Below are 14778 nucleotides of genomic sequence, written 5' to 3'. Positions count from 1 at the left end.
CCACAGCTGCTTGGTGCAGCTGCAAGCACCAAGAGCTCCTGCACCATGCACATGCAATGGCCTCAGCTTCACACCTGTAGTAGTACCTTGTAATCCTTGGTGCTAATGTTTTTACATCTTTCCTCTCCTAATCCATTTAAAACTTCCTTGGGCATTGCATGACATTTTGACGAGGCAGAAAGACTGCAATGTTTGACTTTGTACCTTATCCGGTAGGCAAAAGTCAGGATCATGAGTAGCAAGAGAGAGTAAACAAGACCTAAGAATATTCAGTGGATCCAATATCTCTTCTGCAGGTGGGTTTCCAATGCACTTGTGCTCAGGAGCTTTATTACAACAGCATCAGCTCAGAATAAAGACATAATAATGGAAATTATGTAAATGTCGTGGTATAAAGCAAAATCCAATCATTCAGACACTGGAGCTTTCTAGAACTGCAAGTTTTATTGTCTTGTGCAAGCACTAGAAAATTGAGGCAGAAAACAGACATGTGAAACAACCCTGGCTGGAAGTTCTCGAGACACAACCCCAGAGGTTCCGGTCAGCTGGAGAGCTGAACAGAAAAATCTCAAGGAAGAGGAGAAGGGAATAACGCAAATATTCTTAAATTTAATAGAGAAAGAAATGTGAGGCATGTTTGTATCTTGGGCTTTCTTGATCCAAGAATCCCTTCTGCAGACACTACTTGTGTTTAGCCTGCGGTGGCCAGGTGATTGGCTGGGTCTTCTGTTGAATGCCCAGACCTCCAGAACTGGATGAACCACCTCCACCACCACCTCCTCCAAAAGAGGATGATCCCTGGCTCTGGTGGCCTGAGCCACCTCCCCCAATTATACAGATGGATCCTTGACCCTGGTGGCCTGAACCACCACCACCACCACTTCCCCCTCCTCCTATGCTGCCACCTCCAATGCAGATGGGGCCTTGGCCCTGGTGGCCAGAACCACCTCCTCCTCCACCACCACCACCACCAATGCAGATGGGACCTTGGCCCTGGTAGCCTGAGCTACCTCCTCCTCCTCCTCCTCCTCCTATGCTGCCACCTCCAATGCAAATGGGGCCTTGACTCTGGTGGCTGGACCCACCTCCTCCTCCACCACCGCCAATACAGATGGGGCCTTGGCCCTGGTGGCCTGAGCCACCTCCACCACCACCGCCACCACCACTTCCTCCTCCAATACAGATGGGACCTTGGCTTTGATGACCTGAACCACCTCCTCCTCCACCACCACCACCACCAATGCAGATAGGACCTTGGCCCTGGTAGCTGGAACCACCTCCACCACCACCACTTCCTCCACCAATACAGATGGGACCTTGGCTTTGATAACCTGAACCACCACCACCACCACTACCACCTCCACCACCACCACTAATGCAGATAGCGCCTTGGCCCTGGTGGCCAGAACCACCACCTCCACCACCACCACCACCACCACCACCGCTTCCTCCACCAATAATGCAGATGGGGCCTTGGCTTTGATGACCTGAACCACCTCCACCACCACCACCACCACCACTAATGCAGATGGGGCCTTGGCCCTGGTGGCCAGAACCACCACCACCACCACCACCACCGCTTCCTCCACCAATAATGCAGATGGGACCTTGGCTTTGGTGCCCTGAACCACCACCCCCACCTCCCCCTCCTCCACCACCACCAATACAGATGGGGCCTTGGCCCTGGTGGCCAGAACCACCACCACCACCACCACCACTTCCTCCACCAATAACGCAGATGGAGCCTTGGCTTTGATGACCTGAACCACCTCCACCACCTCCACCACCACCACCACCACTAATGCAGATGGGGCCTTGGCCCTGGTGGCCTGAACTGCCTCCTCCTCCTCCACCGCCTCCTATGCTGCCACCTCCAATGCAGATGGGACCTTGGCTTTGGTGCCCTGAACCACCACTCCCACCTCCCCCTCCTCCACCACCACCAATACAGATGGGGCCTTGGCTTTGGTGCCCTGAACCACCACCCCCACCTCCCCCTCCTCCACCACCACCAATGCAGATGGGACCTTGGCTTTGGTGCCCTGAACCACCACTCCCACCTCCCCCTCCTCCACCACCACCAATACAGATGGGGCCTTGGCTTTGGTGCCCTGAACCACCACCCCCACCTCCCCCTCCTCCACCACCTACAATGCAGATGGGACCTTGGCTTTGGTGCCCTGAACCACCGCCGCCTCCACCACCACCACCACCTCCTCCTCCAATAATGCAGATAGGTCCTTGTCCCTGGTGGCCTGACCCACCACCACCTCCTCCACCTCCGCCGCCGCCACTGATGGATCCTTGGCTCTGGTGGCCTGAACCTCCTCCTCCTCCAAAGGAGGACGATGATATGTGAGTCTGGTAAATAGCACCACCACCGCCACCGCCGCCTCCGCCGCCGCCGCCTCCTCCTCCATGGCAGGATGAGCCTTGGATCTGGTATCCTAGAGATCCTTCACCACTACTGTGGCAAGATCCTCCTCCACCACCCCCATGGCATGAACCTCCTCCACCACTACTGCCATGGCATCCACCAGACTGCTCAGAGATCCCTTGGCCGTCGCCCTTCTGCTGATGGGAACCCATTGTCCCAGGTGTCAGAGAGTCTTCTAAGAGAAAGAAAAAATAGGTCTTAGCAAACCCAGGGGGGGGAAAGTTTGCATTACTGTGCCTCCTCAGCCCCTTCCAAAGGCAGACTGATACACGACAACGTCTGCTGTTCCCTTTTTGTCTCCCCATCCCCCTCTGATAGCTAACACAGAAGGATATCGTCAACCTCAGGAATTTATAAATTAAAACAATTTCCAGGAAGGACCTGGGAAGTTTTCAGCTCATTCTATATCCCTCGATCAGGTCTTCTATAGGACCTCCTTTGTCCATATCTAACTGGTCTTTTTTTTTTTTTTTTTTTTCCTAGGACAGATGCAACAGTAATCGTTCCTTAAAAATTCCTTCTTGCAGCAAGTTGTCAGGCTGGTGTGCCACTGTAAGAGGCACACAAAGCTGTGGTACACCAGAATTACTCTTATCCAAATGTGGTTTGGGAATTTTGAAAGGGCTGTAGTGCTCAGGGATAGGTATTAATATTCCATGTCATACAAGAAACAAAGAACACGGGTCATCATGTGCATAACAATAACTTCATTCCACTTTGAAATTCTTCAACCTTGGTTTCAAAAGAGCACTGTGACTGTTTTGTTTCTTCTTAAAAATTGGAAGAAAGAGGAACAGACAGTGGGGAAGATATCAGCAATATAAAAAAAGAACCAACCAGCTGCACAAAGCTTCAGTGGAATGCTCTAGGTCACCACTTGCAAGGGCTTGATGGGTGCCTGTACCCAAGGCTGAAACCTACCAGGATGCTGTGAAGTTTGAGAACTTCTTTGGCACTTAACCCCCACCACAGCCCATATCCTTATCTGCTGGCAGTAGTAATTTATATTCCTCTGACAGGCAAATGACAGCTCTACTAACGAAAAGGATCTACAGGTCAGCGGGCAGAGGTGGCCAAACATGCTAGAGGAGAAAGTGGTTCCTCCAAGAAAAAAAGTGGTCAAAAGAGAACCCATTCGAAAATGAGAATAGACTCCCATTTTGTATTTCAGTTCCCTTGTTTCCCACTGTTTGCTAAGTACCTGCAAAACCTCTTTTTCTTACCTTTTTTCTTTAGATTTATATTCCAAGAGTATTTAGAAGCTGCCTGTATACAGTGCTACCACACGGTGTTGGGCCCAAAGAAATCAAAAGGGCTCCAAATCCCATGTTTTCTATGTCCCAGCTCTTCCCTTTTTCTCTGTGATTGAGTAATCCCACAGACCGAATCATTAGGAAACAAAAAAATTAACGGTAAATAAGGAGGGATTTTTGAATTCTGAGACCCAAAAAGCCATATTTACTCCCGTCTTTTCCAGTTTAGCATTCCAAGGCTAATCAGCCAAGTTAGTTTTCATCAGTAGCATGAAACATCTTACCGTGTCCCACGGCACGACCCAGAGGAAAGAAGTCAAATGGAGTGAGGAAACCTGGTGTGTGAGAACTTTTATATAGTATCTAGTCCTCCTCTTGGAAAGAAACAATGATTGATTTATTTACCAGCCAAACCCAACCACAACTACCCACTTACTTGGCATAATTTTAGGCTCTTAATTTCTGATTGGTATCTCTCTTCCACCACCTCTTTTGTTTTCGGCTATATTAAAGTCATTGGATGGCTCCACCTACTACAAGTAAACTGAAGAAATGGGGAAGAGCAGATACACTGTTGGATTTTCAGAAAAAACAAGTGATTTACTTTCACATCCCCTCTGTAGAGGGGTCCAGCATTCCAGAAAGGAAACATGAGAAGGGAAAGAGGAACTTTTGTCTTTATAGACATAGGTAATTTATCTCCCATTCTAGAAAATATTTCTGAACACCCAGACGTGGCTCTGGCATGTCATTATATTGTGTTGTAACTGGCAGATTGGTAGGAGTGTATTATATGTTTCTAATGACACCCACGTTATTGCCATGGGCTGTAGGGACACACATTGGAGTCTGGTCCAATGAGTTTAAGCTCTCCAAAAGACAACACATGCCTGCAGAGCCAGAGTCTGAAGTGATGTAAATCTGGGAGGCTCCAGGTGACTTACGGCCTTGGAGGATTTGACCTACAGAGAAATGGAGGAAAGAAATCCAAACAGCCAAAGCAGCGGTGAAGTGGTCTTCATGTAGACTTGCAGTGGTGTTAAGGGCATTGAGGTTAGGACTGTGACCTTTTTATTTTTAACCATGCTGGCCTGCAGACACCTCAGCACAGGAGTGGAATGGTCTGTTGTCCTCCCTGATGGTTGTGGCAGCAAGGTGATGGCGCTGCAAGAGCACAGCCACCACATCCTGTCACATCATGGGAGTCATCTACAGCTGGGCAGGCACTGGAAGAGCTGTCTTTGCCCTCAAGGATGGTGGATTGTCATAACTTCATTGGTATTTCCCAGTGTTTTCGCTTAGACTGTGCGTGACATCACCAAGGCACATGGCCAGCTTACGCAATTTTAGCCTTAAAGAAAGTCCAAACGCTATTTCCTTGCTATGCTCACTGGTAGTTACATACACAATAGCAGCGGGAGATGCTCACATGCTCTAGGCATTGACTGCATTGTCACAGGCAGAGTGAACATGACAGAAAAGGAGCAGTTTTTAAAAAAAATCAGGACAATGCTGTGAGTTTTATACCCAGTGGGCAGATAAATATGCAACAGGCTCCCTTTAGACCTCTCAGGAGCACAAAACAATAGGGAAAGGAAAGCCCCGCTTGCTGAGACAGTAGCACTTACTGCAGGCTGCACACAGTATTTTTCTACAATTACTCATGGATTAAGGGATAAAAGGGGTCATCTTTGCCATTCTCCTCCTGTAGCACCTCACCCCTCAACTGTAAGGGCCGCAGGGGAATTCACTCTGGGTATACAGTTTGGTCACACTTTTCATGTCTTGATTTTGCCAAAGTGGAATTATTACAAACAGTAGCAGCAAGTTCCTCCAATAAAACCCTCCAGCTCCAGGCAACCTCGTACGTGGCAGGACTGGAAGGATCTTTCCCTCAGATACAGCTGATTGAGGTAACCGTAGCTTGCTTTATTATTTCAGAACCACGCTTGGCGACAGAGAGCCGTAGGCTGTGCCACCCATAGTCTCTGCTAAGTGCCTCCTTCCCTGCTTTGCCCGTGTGAGTTTCCTGCCCTGGAGCAGGAGACCTGCTCAGCCGTATCTCATCTTTGCTCTCCGCCTCTCAGACGATGCTCTGCATTGCCGTCGGTGCCGGAGGACAAGGGACCTTCTCCCCAGCACGTAGCGCTCTGTTGAAGGCTCTCATCTGAAAGGGGTTTCATGAGACAGCTGCAGGATTTCACCTGTAAGAAACCTCAGAAGATATTTCCATTGTCATTAGAAAAACCTTTGGAAGTCTACCAGCCAGCCAGAGTTTTCCAACACTTGTAAAAACATGTAATAAGCAAAGCCATATTCTGAGTGGAAGACTATTCATATCACTAACGTGTTTTCTTTTTCTTTTAGCCCAGTAAGGAGACAGATGGTAACTATATGATGTGCAAAATAATGTAATTGGACAGTAGGCTGTGACCTTGCCCAGGAACCAAGGAGAGTGACCAAGGCAAAATTTCTCCCTATTATTACTGATTTTTGTAAAGAACTTGCCCAAAACACTGTTCATTGCTGCCAGTCAAGAGGCGCCCAGCAGATGCAGCACCTCAGTACCTGGTGTCCCTTGTGCCACTCCTAAGTGATCCTGCACGAGGTACTCATCCACATCTGACTGCTTGAGAGTACGTGGGTGAGTATCTAAGTGGGTAGAGTCAAATAAAGTTAAACAAAATAAAAATCACCTCTCCCCGCCTAGTCTTTTACCAAGGTTTCCTACAATACTACTGCTATGTTTACATCTAGAAACACCCAGCTGAGACCATACAACTCCTAATGTGATGGAGATACAAACACAGGCAATGTCAAAGCCCCTCTGTGGTGTGTCGGGACCGCGCAGGTAAGTAGGGCAGGGAAGATAGATGTCAAGGGATTCACTGTTTGTCTGAAAACCAAATTAAGGGCTGTGGTTGTAGCGTATACTTAGCATATCTAGAACAGCTTGTTTATCTCTTCTATTAAGATCAAGGGCAGCCAGGATGCAGTAGTAAGAGGTTTAGCATGTTCTGGCACATAAAAGATGAGTCCTGGGGTTTTAGGTACGTGTGCTGGAGAGTGGGGCATAACAAAGCTTGGTTTGGTTGCTCTAAACGAGGCTCGTTAGCTTGGCTGGGTAAGTCAGAGCAACGCGGAGGTGCTGGCACATGGTGCCACGTTGTTAAAGGACTCACTGCAAAGCAGCAAAACAGCAGTGTTTGCAAACTTAAGAGATAGCAAGAAAGTCAGAATTTGAGGCTACATTCCTGCATTTCAACAGCAAAGTTAAACGCTGACATGAACTGAAATTGGCTTTACGCCTAGTCACAGTTCCGGCTGAGCTAACTGAGGTCTTTCATCTGTTAATTATAAAAGTGTTTTGCTTCTGACCAACTGCTCCTTTGTACTACTGAAGGTCCCTTTTCCCAGGCATGTAAATGAGAGTTTCACTATCAAAGACTGGAAATCGGAAAAAGTAGAATTATTTCCCCATTTTATGCACAGAGGAGTGATTTGGGAAAGTCTCAAACCTGGGACTGCTTCAAAATCTCAGCCTAGTGCCTCATCCCCAGATAAAACCCACTTTAATGAAGGAAAACCACATTACAGAAGCAGAACTCCCCAGAATTTGGGCATCAGAGCTCTCTTTTCTTTAAGTGACTTAATGCAGAGACCCCGCAAAGACCATTGTGTGCACAGAATATTTTTGTTCAGTATGAAGCACAGTTTGTAGCTGCCAAAGCTGTATCTGTAGGGTGGAGTATAATTGCCACAGAGGCATACGTGTTCTCATGATGCATTTGCTCGATACCTCCTGATTATATCCTCTGTATGGGTTACGAAAGTGGTGTGATCCTCACATCCGTCCTGGTTGTAGGAGAGGGCCATGCTTCCAATGGATGACGGATAGCAGATGGGCTGGACGTCGGTATGACCAAGGCATGCTGGAGATCTAGCCAGTTTCTGAAGCCCTCAGATAATTTTCTGTTTAATTCTCTATTCCAGCTGTGCTTTTTGCATGTCTCAGGGTGGCGAGTAAGGATGGGGAGGTAAAGGCAATGGGGTTGGTGGTATGAAGGATCATCTTCTGTTTCTTGATGTAACCAATCTCTCCCTAAGACTTCAGTTTCTCCCCCAGGACGTTAATATGGCAAAACATTTAATAAAATGGCCTAGCGGACAAAATACAGGCAATGTCCAGCATCCACATATGACATACATCGAGGCACTGCGGGACACTTGTGCCAGCAAGGTGAACGCAGAGCTGGGCACACCCTGGGCAACTCTCAAGGCTATGGGAGTGTGATATCTCCCTAGTGCTCCCAACTGCTCTGAGCCTTTATGGACTGGGCTCAGTGGTCCTCAAAAAGAACAGTGGTTCTTGAAGAATATTCAGAATAGCTTTATCTCTTCATTGGCTCACTGCCACCAAAGCGAGACCTACCCACTCTCCCCCAACAGGCAGCCTGCCCTTGCTGCCAGACGACTTGGTGATGTAAGACTTGCTGCTGGGTATGACAGACACTCAGATGTCAGATGCAACGCGTCTCGTTGATGGCCAACAGTCCCTGGCAGCGGCTGGGATCGATGCCATGCTTCGTTCGCGGTGTTGGCCCCTGCTCTGGCACAGTCAGCACTCACAAATCCACCTCTACTGAGCAGAAATTGCTTTTCTCCTTCCCACAGTATCACTTCCTTTTCACATCTATTTCCTCACTCCTCATCTCTTCAGACAAGGCACAGCCTACCTCTCTACCTACTTAATCCTTGATGTCAGATGCGTGCAGGAACTGGAAAGGAAGGATTATTTTTAATCTGGAAGTGTTTCTGCCTCCACCCTTTGGGTTCTGCTTCTATTTTGAGGCTCAAAGCTTTCAATCCTTTCCTCTCCTTGCTGCCAGCTCTTCCACCAGGTTTGTCCACTGAGAAATTGCCCTTTTGCCCTTAAGATGATACTTAACCTTCTATGATCTTGGCTACAGCTCTTTCTATGAGTATTTCTCCCAGTTTCAACACGTGGCATGATTTGTATCTCCCTGCCAAGGAACGTGGACCCAGTGATGATGAGATTTGTGTACCCCAACAAGAACAACTTTCCCTGATAATTAATATACAATGGCTTTGGCAGTTGAACAGTCAGTTGTCCAGCTGTGGCTTCGTTTTCCGGTTTCACTTTTATCTGGTCCCCGCAGTTTGCCACATACATTAAAGCTGTGGGCACACCCTGTTTTCGATTTTCTTCTTTCCCCTTAGTTCCTCATTCTTCCGAAGCTCATTGGGAAATCATCGGTGCTACAATGGGAATTTGGGAGATACGAAATAGGGTGACTTGGGCCTGTCCTACCAGTAGTGGCAACACCTGCCCAGCACTGCAGCTTTGCGATGGCACGAAGCAAAGCTCACACTGACACAACTTTGTCTGACTTCCAATCACAACATACCACAGAGGCCGCATCAAAGAAACGTCCTGAGATCAAAATATTTCCAACTGCTCTGGTTAATACCTGACAAAATTTGGTGGTGGGCATGCTTGGATGCTACACTGCACCTGGAAGCTGCTGGATACCAAAAAGCTGATGACCTCAAATGGTTTTTAGCTCTCTAGGTTACGCAAGGAAGTGGTACACTTTGCCTCGTACCTATATAAAACTTAAATCACGGGATAAATACTCTACCAAACAAGAGGAAAAATATTTTTTTTGTTATTTCGCTTTTCTCAACCAATGTTTGCTGAACGGGATAAGAAACAGCAGCGTGGGCAAACAGAAATGATTACTTTTAAATAACTGAAATGTCTAACATTTCTGAAAAAGTGGAAGAACATTTTGAAAGAAAATTATACGAGTCTCTGTGGTCTTCTTCGGCATACCTCAACCTAGAGACGAGTCTTACCAAGTAAGATAGCAACAGGCAGACAAAGCGAAAAGGAGGATAAGTCAAAATTGAGCAACAGCCCTGCTACATTAGATATGTAGATCTCTTATCACACCCACAGTCTCATCACTGAGAGATTTTGTAATGACAGCAAAAATCAGAGCACGAAGGGGAATGTGACGAAAGGCACCGCGGTGTTGTGGGCATGGTGCCTTCTGACACCACGGTTGCCCTTCCCCTCCACGGCTCTGGTGCCAGCAGCCATGGGGTGAGATAGACCCAGGCACGAACTTCACGGCGGAGAGTGACGAGGAAAGCAACGGCGCATCCTGCGTGAGAACCTGCGTCACGGGAAGCATCCGGTTTCTGAAAGCTCATTCTTGGTTTGCTCACACGTGTACAGTACACAGCAGCACCTGGGCATAAAGCAACCTAGATCCCACACTAAAAAGGCACTACCTTCCTTCAAACATCAATCTTTGGCCCATATTGTTTGTATAATTCCAGGTCCAGTCAAATAAGCTCATTATCTCTGGTATTGGACTTCCCATGTGTTTGATGATGACCGGAGAGAGAGCTCCAAGACCATTGTCACCTTGTTAGGTGGCAGAAGACCATTTCCTTCTGTTTACAGATGGGGAATGGGATACAGAAGGGACCACCAGCTTGCACCCACCCCAACGTCCTATGGGGTGGCTGAACCCAGTGACATCACCTCCCGAGCCAGACTTCCTGCCTTGATAAAGGAAAAATGTGGTTTGCCAGACAATTACAGGACATTCAGGCTGGAGATGACTAATTCATTCAGCTCAGAGATCCATGGTTTTGGAATTGGGACATGTGACAGGATGTTCATGGGAAGCATCTGGCATCTGCCTGCTGTCCAACCCACTGGCATCGGGTGCCAGCAGTATTTTAAAATCCTTTGGCTTTAATGAAGCTATTCCTGGGTTGTGGCAGTGCGAGAAGAGCCAGGTCTTTCACTTGTCCACAGCTTATTTACATAGCAGGCTCTCCTCATAGAAGGTAATTCTGCTGTCTCCCAGTAAGCCCAAGCACGTAGATCATGCCCTTATTAACTCAACATTTCAAGATCTTCCAAAAGAGCATTTTTTTGCATCCATTGCAAAGGAGGGAAAGAATCCCATGTGTTTTCATCTTGTTTCACTACCTGCAGCACTAAATATTGGAGCAAGTCTTTATTTTATCCTACTTTGCACCAAACCCTTTGTCTTCACATATGGGAGTTTTGCAGAGCCCATGTACAGCACCCATGGGGTTGGGCACCAGAGGAGACTGTAGTGGTGATGAGGTGACAGCCACTGCCTCAGCATCTCGTTCTCCAGCAGTGAACATTTTTCTCATTCTCTCCTTTCCAACAGGGAATAGGAGCATTTCTGAGATGCCAGGAGAGCTTGCTTGAAGAATTGGTCATTTGTCACCTAGGTATCAGCAGCACTCAAAATGCGTCATGGCCAACCTCATTGTAGTCTCCGGTATGGATCCATGGTGACAATGGCTGTGCGCAGTACAAACTCCTTGGGAAGACGGAGCTGCTCATCACCTGGCGAGTTTAACTGCATAGCTTCCTATTTTTATGATCCACCCAGCTGTTTAGTGTGTCATCTGCCCAGTTTTTACCTAAGACACTGATGCAGCTTCCTTCCATATTATTCAGCTGGTTTGCACCAGCCCATTAAAATTACAGTCATCGAATGGAAAGTCTTAATTGCTCCATTCATTAGCATCAGTGGTCATATCCGACAGTTAATTTATTTGTCTGGGAACTCCCCACAGGATTCACAAGAGAGCTTTTAGACTGAATCAAGATTAGCTGGTCTGACAGTAAGGTAAGGATGGTTGGAGTAAGGAATGCTACCAACACAGGGAACACCTTCCAATGACACCAGCTCATGGCACCATTTGGGCATGCAGCTACCCTGAATTAGGACACAGGGTCCATCAGAATCATAGAATGGTCTGGGTTGGAAGGGACCTCAAAGATCATCTAGTTCCAACCCCCCTGCCATGGACAGGGACACCTTCCACTACACCACGTTGCTCAAAGCCTGATCCAACCTGGCCTTGAACACTTCCAGGGATGGGGCAGCCACAGCTTCTCTGGGCAACCTATTCCAGTGTTTCATCAGCCTGAGAAAGAATTTCTTCCTTATGTCTAATCTAATTCTACCCTTTTTCAGTTTAAAGCCATTGTCCTTTGTCCTATCACTACATGCCATAGTCAAAAGTCCCTCTCCAGGTTTCTTGGTGGCCCCTTTAGGTACTGGAAGGCTGTTAGAAGGTCTCCCCGGAGCCTTCTCTTCTCCAGGCTGAACAGTCCCAACTCTCTCAGCCTGTCTCCATAGCAGAGGTGCTCCAGCCCTTGGATCATCTTTGTGGCCTCCTCTGGACCTGCTCCATGACCTTCTGACATTGGGGACCCCAGAGCTGAACACAGCACTGCAGGTGGGTGTCTCCTGAGAGCAGAGGGGCAGAATCCCCTCCCTCAACCTGCTGCCCACACTGCTTTGGATGCAGCCCAGGACATGGTTGGCTTTCTGGGCTGCCAGCACACACTGCTGGCTCATGTTGATCTTCTCATCACCCAACACCCCCAAAAGTCCTTCTCCTCAGGGCTGCTCCCAATCCATTCTCCACTCAGCCTGTGCTTGGATTTGCCCTGACCCATGTGCAGGACCTTGCACTTTGCACAGCTGTATGGCAATGCAGGTCAGCCCTCCTCACTTCTCAGGCTCATCCTATCAGCACCACCCAGAGAAAGCTAAAGGGAGTCAGAGTGAAGAGGAGTCTCCTCAGACTCCAGTAAACCTTATTTCTTCCTGCAGTGAAAAGACTTGATATATACAACCAAGCGCAGCAAGGAAACAGGATTTTCTCCTTTTGAAGACTCCAGTTGCTGGTAACACTCCCATAGGATGTGAGCAGGGCAATGATAAGACAGGCACATGCATCAACTGATGGTATGGACAGCCATGTATTAACTCCCAAAAACTCAAGTCCAATAACAAGTCCCTCAGGAGTGGAAAGGAGTTGGCAACTTTGGATCAGGGATCTTGCAAGGTCTGTGAACTCCACAGCCAAGGACCATTTGGAATTTGGCCTCTGCAGCTGAAACCCTTTGCTTCTCACAGTAATCTGATATTAAAATTTACCAGGTTCAGCACTTCTTTCCTTTTAGAGATGGTCCATTTCTCCACCACTTCACTTAGTCATGGGTGAGCCAGTACCACCACATAGGAGTCCCTACCTGTTTTTCTACATCACTGCTGGCCAGTGTTGCATCACTTTATCACGGACTTTACAGCCAGAAGTGTGTCATCAGTGCAGCAACTTGCAATTTCAACAGCAAAGCACACCAATCCTGCTCTGCTTTGCCTTCCCACACCCACATCCATTCTCCAACTGCCAAAATCACCTTATGCAACACCTCAGATTCTCCCTTCAAAAGCAAAGAACAAAAACCTGACAAAGCTGCAAGCGGAACATGGTCTCTTCTGCTGACAGAAGGCAGAGGCTGAGCCCTACAGTTGTCCCTGGAGAACATCAGACCTTCCACAAGCGTTGTGCAAATAGCTCATCTACCTGTCTCACTCCTCACTGGGTTGCATCCACAGCAGTATCTGGGCTGGGGATCAGCTGAACTTCGGTTATGCATCACCTAATTGCAACAAGCACCTGCAGCTCCACCAGGAATGAGGGGTGGGGAGTCAGGAGGGAACACATTCCTCCAGCTCAGCACCTGCACTGCCACAGGATGGTGCTCTACGACCATCTAAACTCATTCCTTTTGCTTTGAAGACTTCATCTCCCTTTCCTCAAAAAGCAGGACCTCTCCAATCCCACAGAGTTAAGAAGTTCCCACACCTGCTACAGCGATTAAGAATTTAAACAAATTGCATGAGCACATGAAGAGATTTTCCCTAAAAGCTATTCTCAGCCACCTTTTACCATTTCTTACAAACCTAGCAAAACCAATAGACATCCTTCAAACTGCCTTTTTTGGCATATGCATCACAACAGGAAAAAAACCCAAACCCAAAGTCTGTTGTTAACTCAGACAGCTTCTAGGGTGCTCTGATCTTCTAAAAGATTTGAGCAGAAAAGAGCCCCATATTAAGACTTGCAAACAGCTTCTGAAGTAGTGGAAATTGCCAACAGGTTTCTATGCTAAAGAGAAACCAGCAACAGAACTCTCCCCAAACCCAGCACATCAAAGATTTGACAGTACCCATTTCAATCCTGCCTACTGTTCTTAGTAAACTTCTCAAGCCAGAATCACAAGTCTCACCTCAACTGCCAAAATCAAGACCTACATAGAGCATCTACCCGTGAAAGAAAAGCCTCTCAAGAAGAGCAAACCCAACAGTAACAAACAAGCTTGCCCCAGCACTCCCTACCTACATACTGACATACAAAAAACAACTGCTGCCCCAGCTCATGCCCCCTTTACGTCTTCTTGGAGCCAGATTGCCCTCAGCTGCCCCGTGCTTGTTAGCCAATGACCCAGGGACGCATTAAATATAACTGTCCCCCCTCAAGTCTTTGCTTTTTTCTGAGGCAGGAGGTCTTTTGGTGTAGCAGTTAGTTACTAGTAAGGTGGTTTATCTGCATTAGTATTATCAAGTTGGTAGAAATATCTGGAGCTTAAGAACAGGGAAACTTGCTCTGAATGCAGGAGGAAACTTTTTTTCTGTTAAAGATTGAGAGGACCCTGGCTGAGTGGTGGAGAAAAATTTGCTTTAACTCCTTTTTGCAGAAAGGACTTCATATTTGTATCAGTTTATTCATCTACAAGCTGCTTCTCTACTGAGACCCACCTAAGGTTGCTTTTCTTAGCAAGGGGGAGACTCCTCCAAGCAAAACATTTCTGAATGAAGAAGAGCCTGCAAGTCTGGAGCTAGCCCTGCTGTGAGACTACCACAGGTACTTCGTTCCTGTATCAAGAGATGGGTGAAAAATGGTTTCAGATGGTTTTGACCCATATGCTGTTATGGAGGACTGTGCTTCACTGCTTTTATCTCTAGCTGGAACAATCTTGGGGCTGCTCTAGCTCTTGTTTTTCTCTGCTGGCTGTTTCTATAGTTTCTTGAGGATTTAAAGTCTTGGCTTGCAGGATCCTGTCTGGTATGTGGGCTATAGACTGCAGGGAGGAAGTCTGAGAGGCTTCTACCTGCTTTTCAACCCCTTTGTGGCATCTAGGCACCT

The 14778-nt window shown here is 47.5% G+C and overlaps 1 protein-coding gene across 2 annotated transcripts; it reads right to left on the bottom strand.

Moving 5' to 3' along the window:
- Window positions 1-681: 681 nt before the first annotated feature.
- LOC147526164 (uncharacterized) lies at window positions 682-2589 on the bottom strand. Of its 2 annotated transcripts, none has more exons than XM_086630421.1 (2): window positions 1011-2589; window positions 682-947 (listed from the first exon to the last, which is right to left on the bottom strand). In XM_086630421.1, the coding sequence occupies exons 1-2, from the start codon at window positions 2587-2589 to the stop codon at window positions 682-684; spliced, it is 1845 nt and encodes a 614-aa protein (XP_086486547.1). The 2 variants fall into 2 exon arrangements, with proteins under 2 accessions (XP_086486547.1, XP_086486546.1); XM_086630420.1 differs by having other exon boundaries at window positions 682-1721; window positions 1776-2589.
- Window positions 2590-14778: the final 12189 nt, after the last annotated feature.

Source organism: Tauraco erythrolophus (genome assembly GCF_009769465.1).
Source record: "Tauraco erythrolophus isolate bTauEry1 chromosome 30 unlocalized genomic scaffold, bTauEry1.pri scaffold_44_arrow_ctg1, whole genome shotgun sequence".
Classification (NCBI taxonomy): Eukaryota; Metazoa; Chordata; class Aves; order Musophagiformes; family Musophagidae; genus Tauraco; species Tauraco erythrolophus.
This window is presented reverse-complemented; position numbering and strand designations above follow the sequence as displayed.

Coding starts and splice junctions, on each gene's coding strand:
- LOC147526164 (XM_086630420.1), bottom strand. CDS start 2,589: ATGGGTTCCCATCAGCAGAAGGGCGACGGCCAAGGGATCTCTGAGCAG. Junction 1,722..1,775: donor TGGTGGTGGTGGTGGAGGTG/GTGGAGGTGGTT, acceptor TTATTGGTGGAG/GAAGTGGTGGTGGTGGTGGT.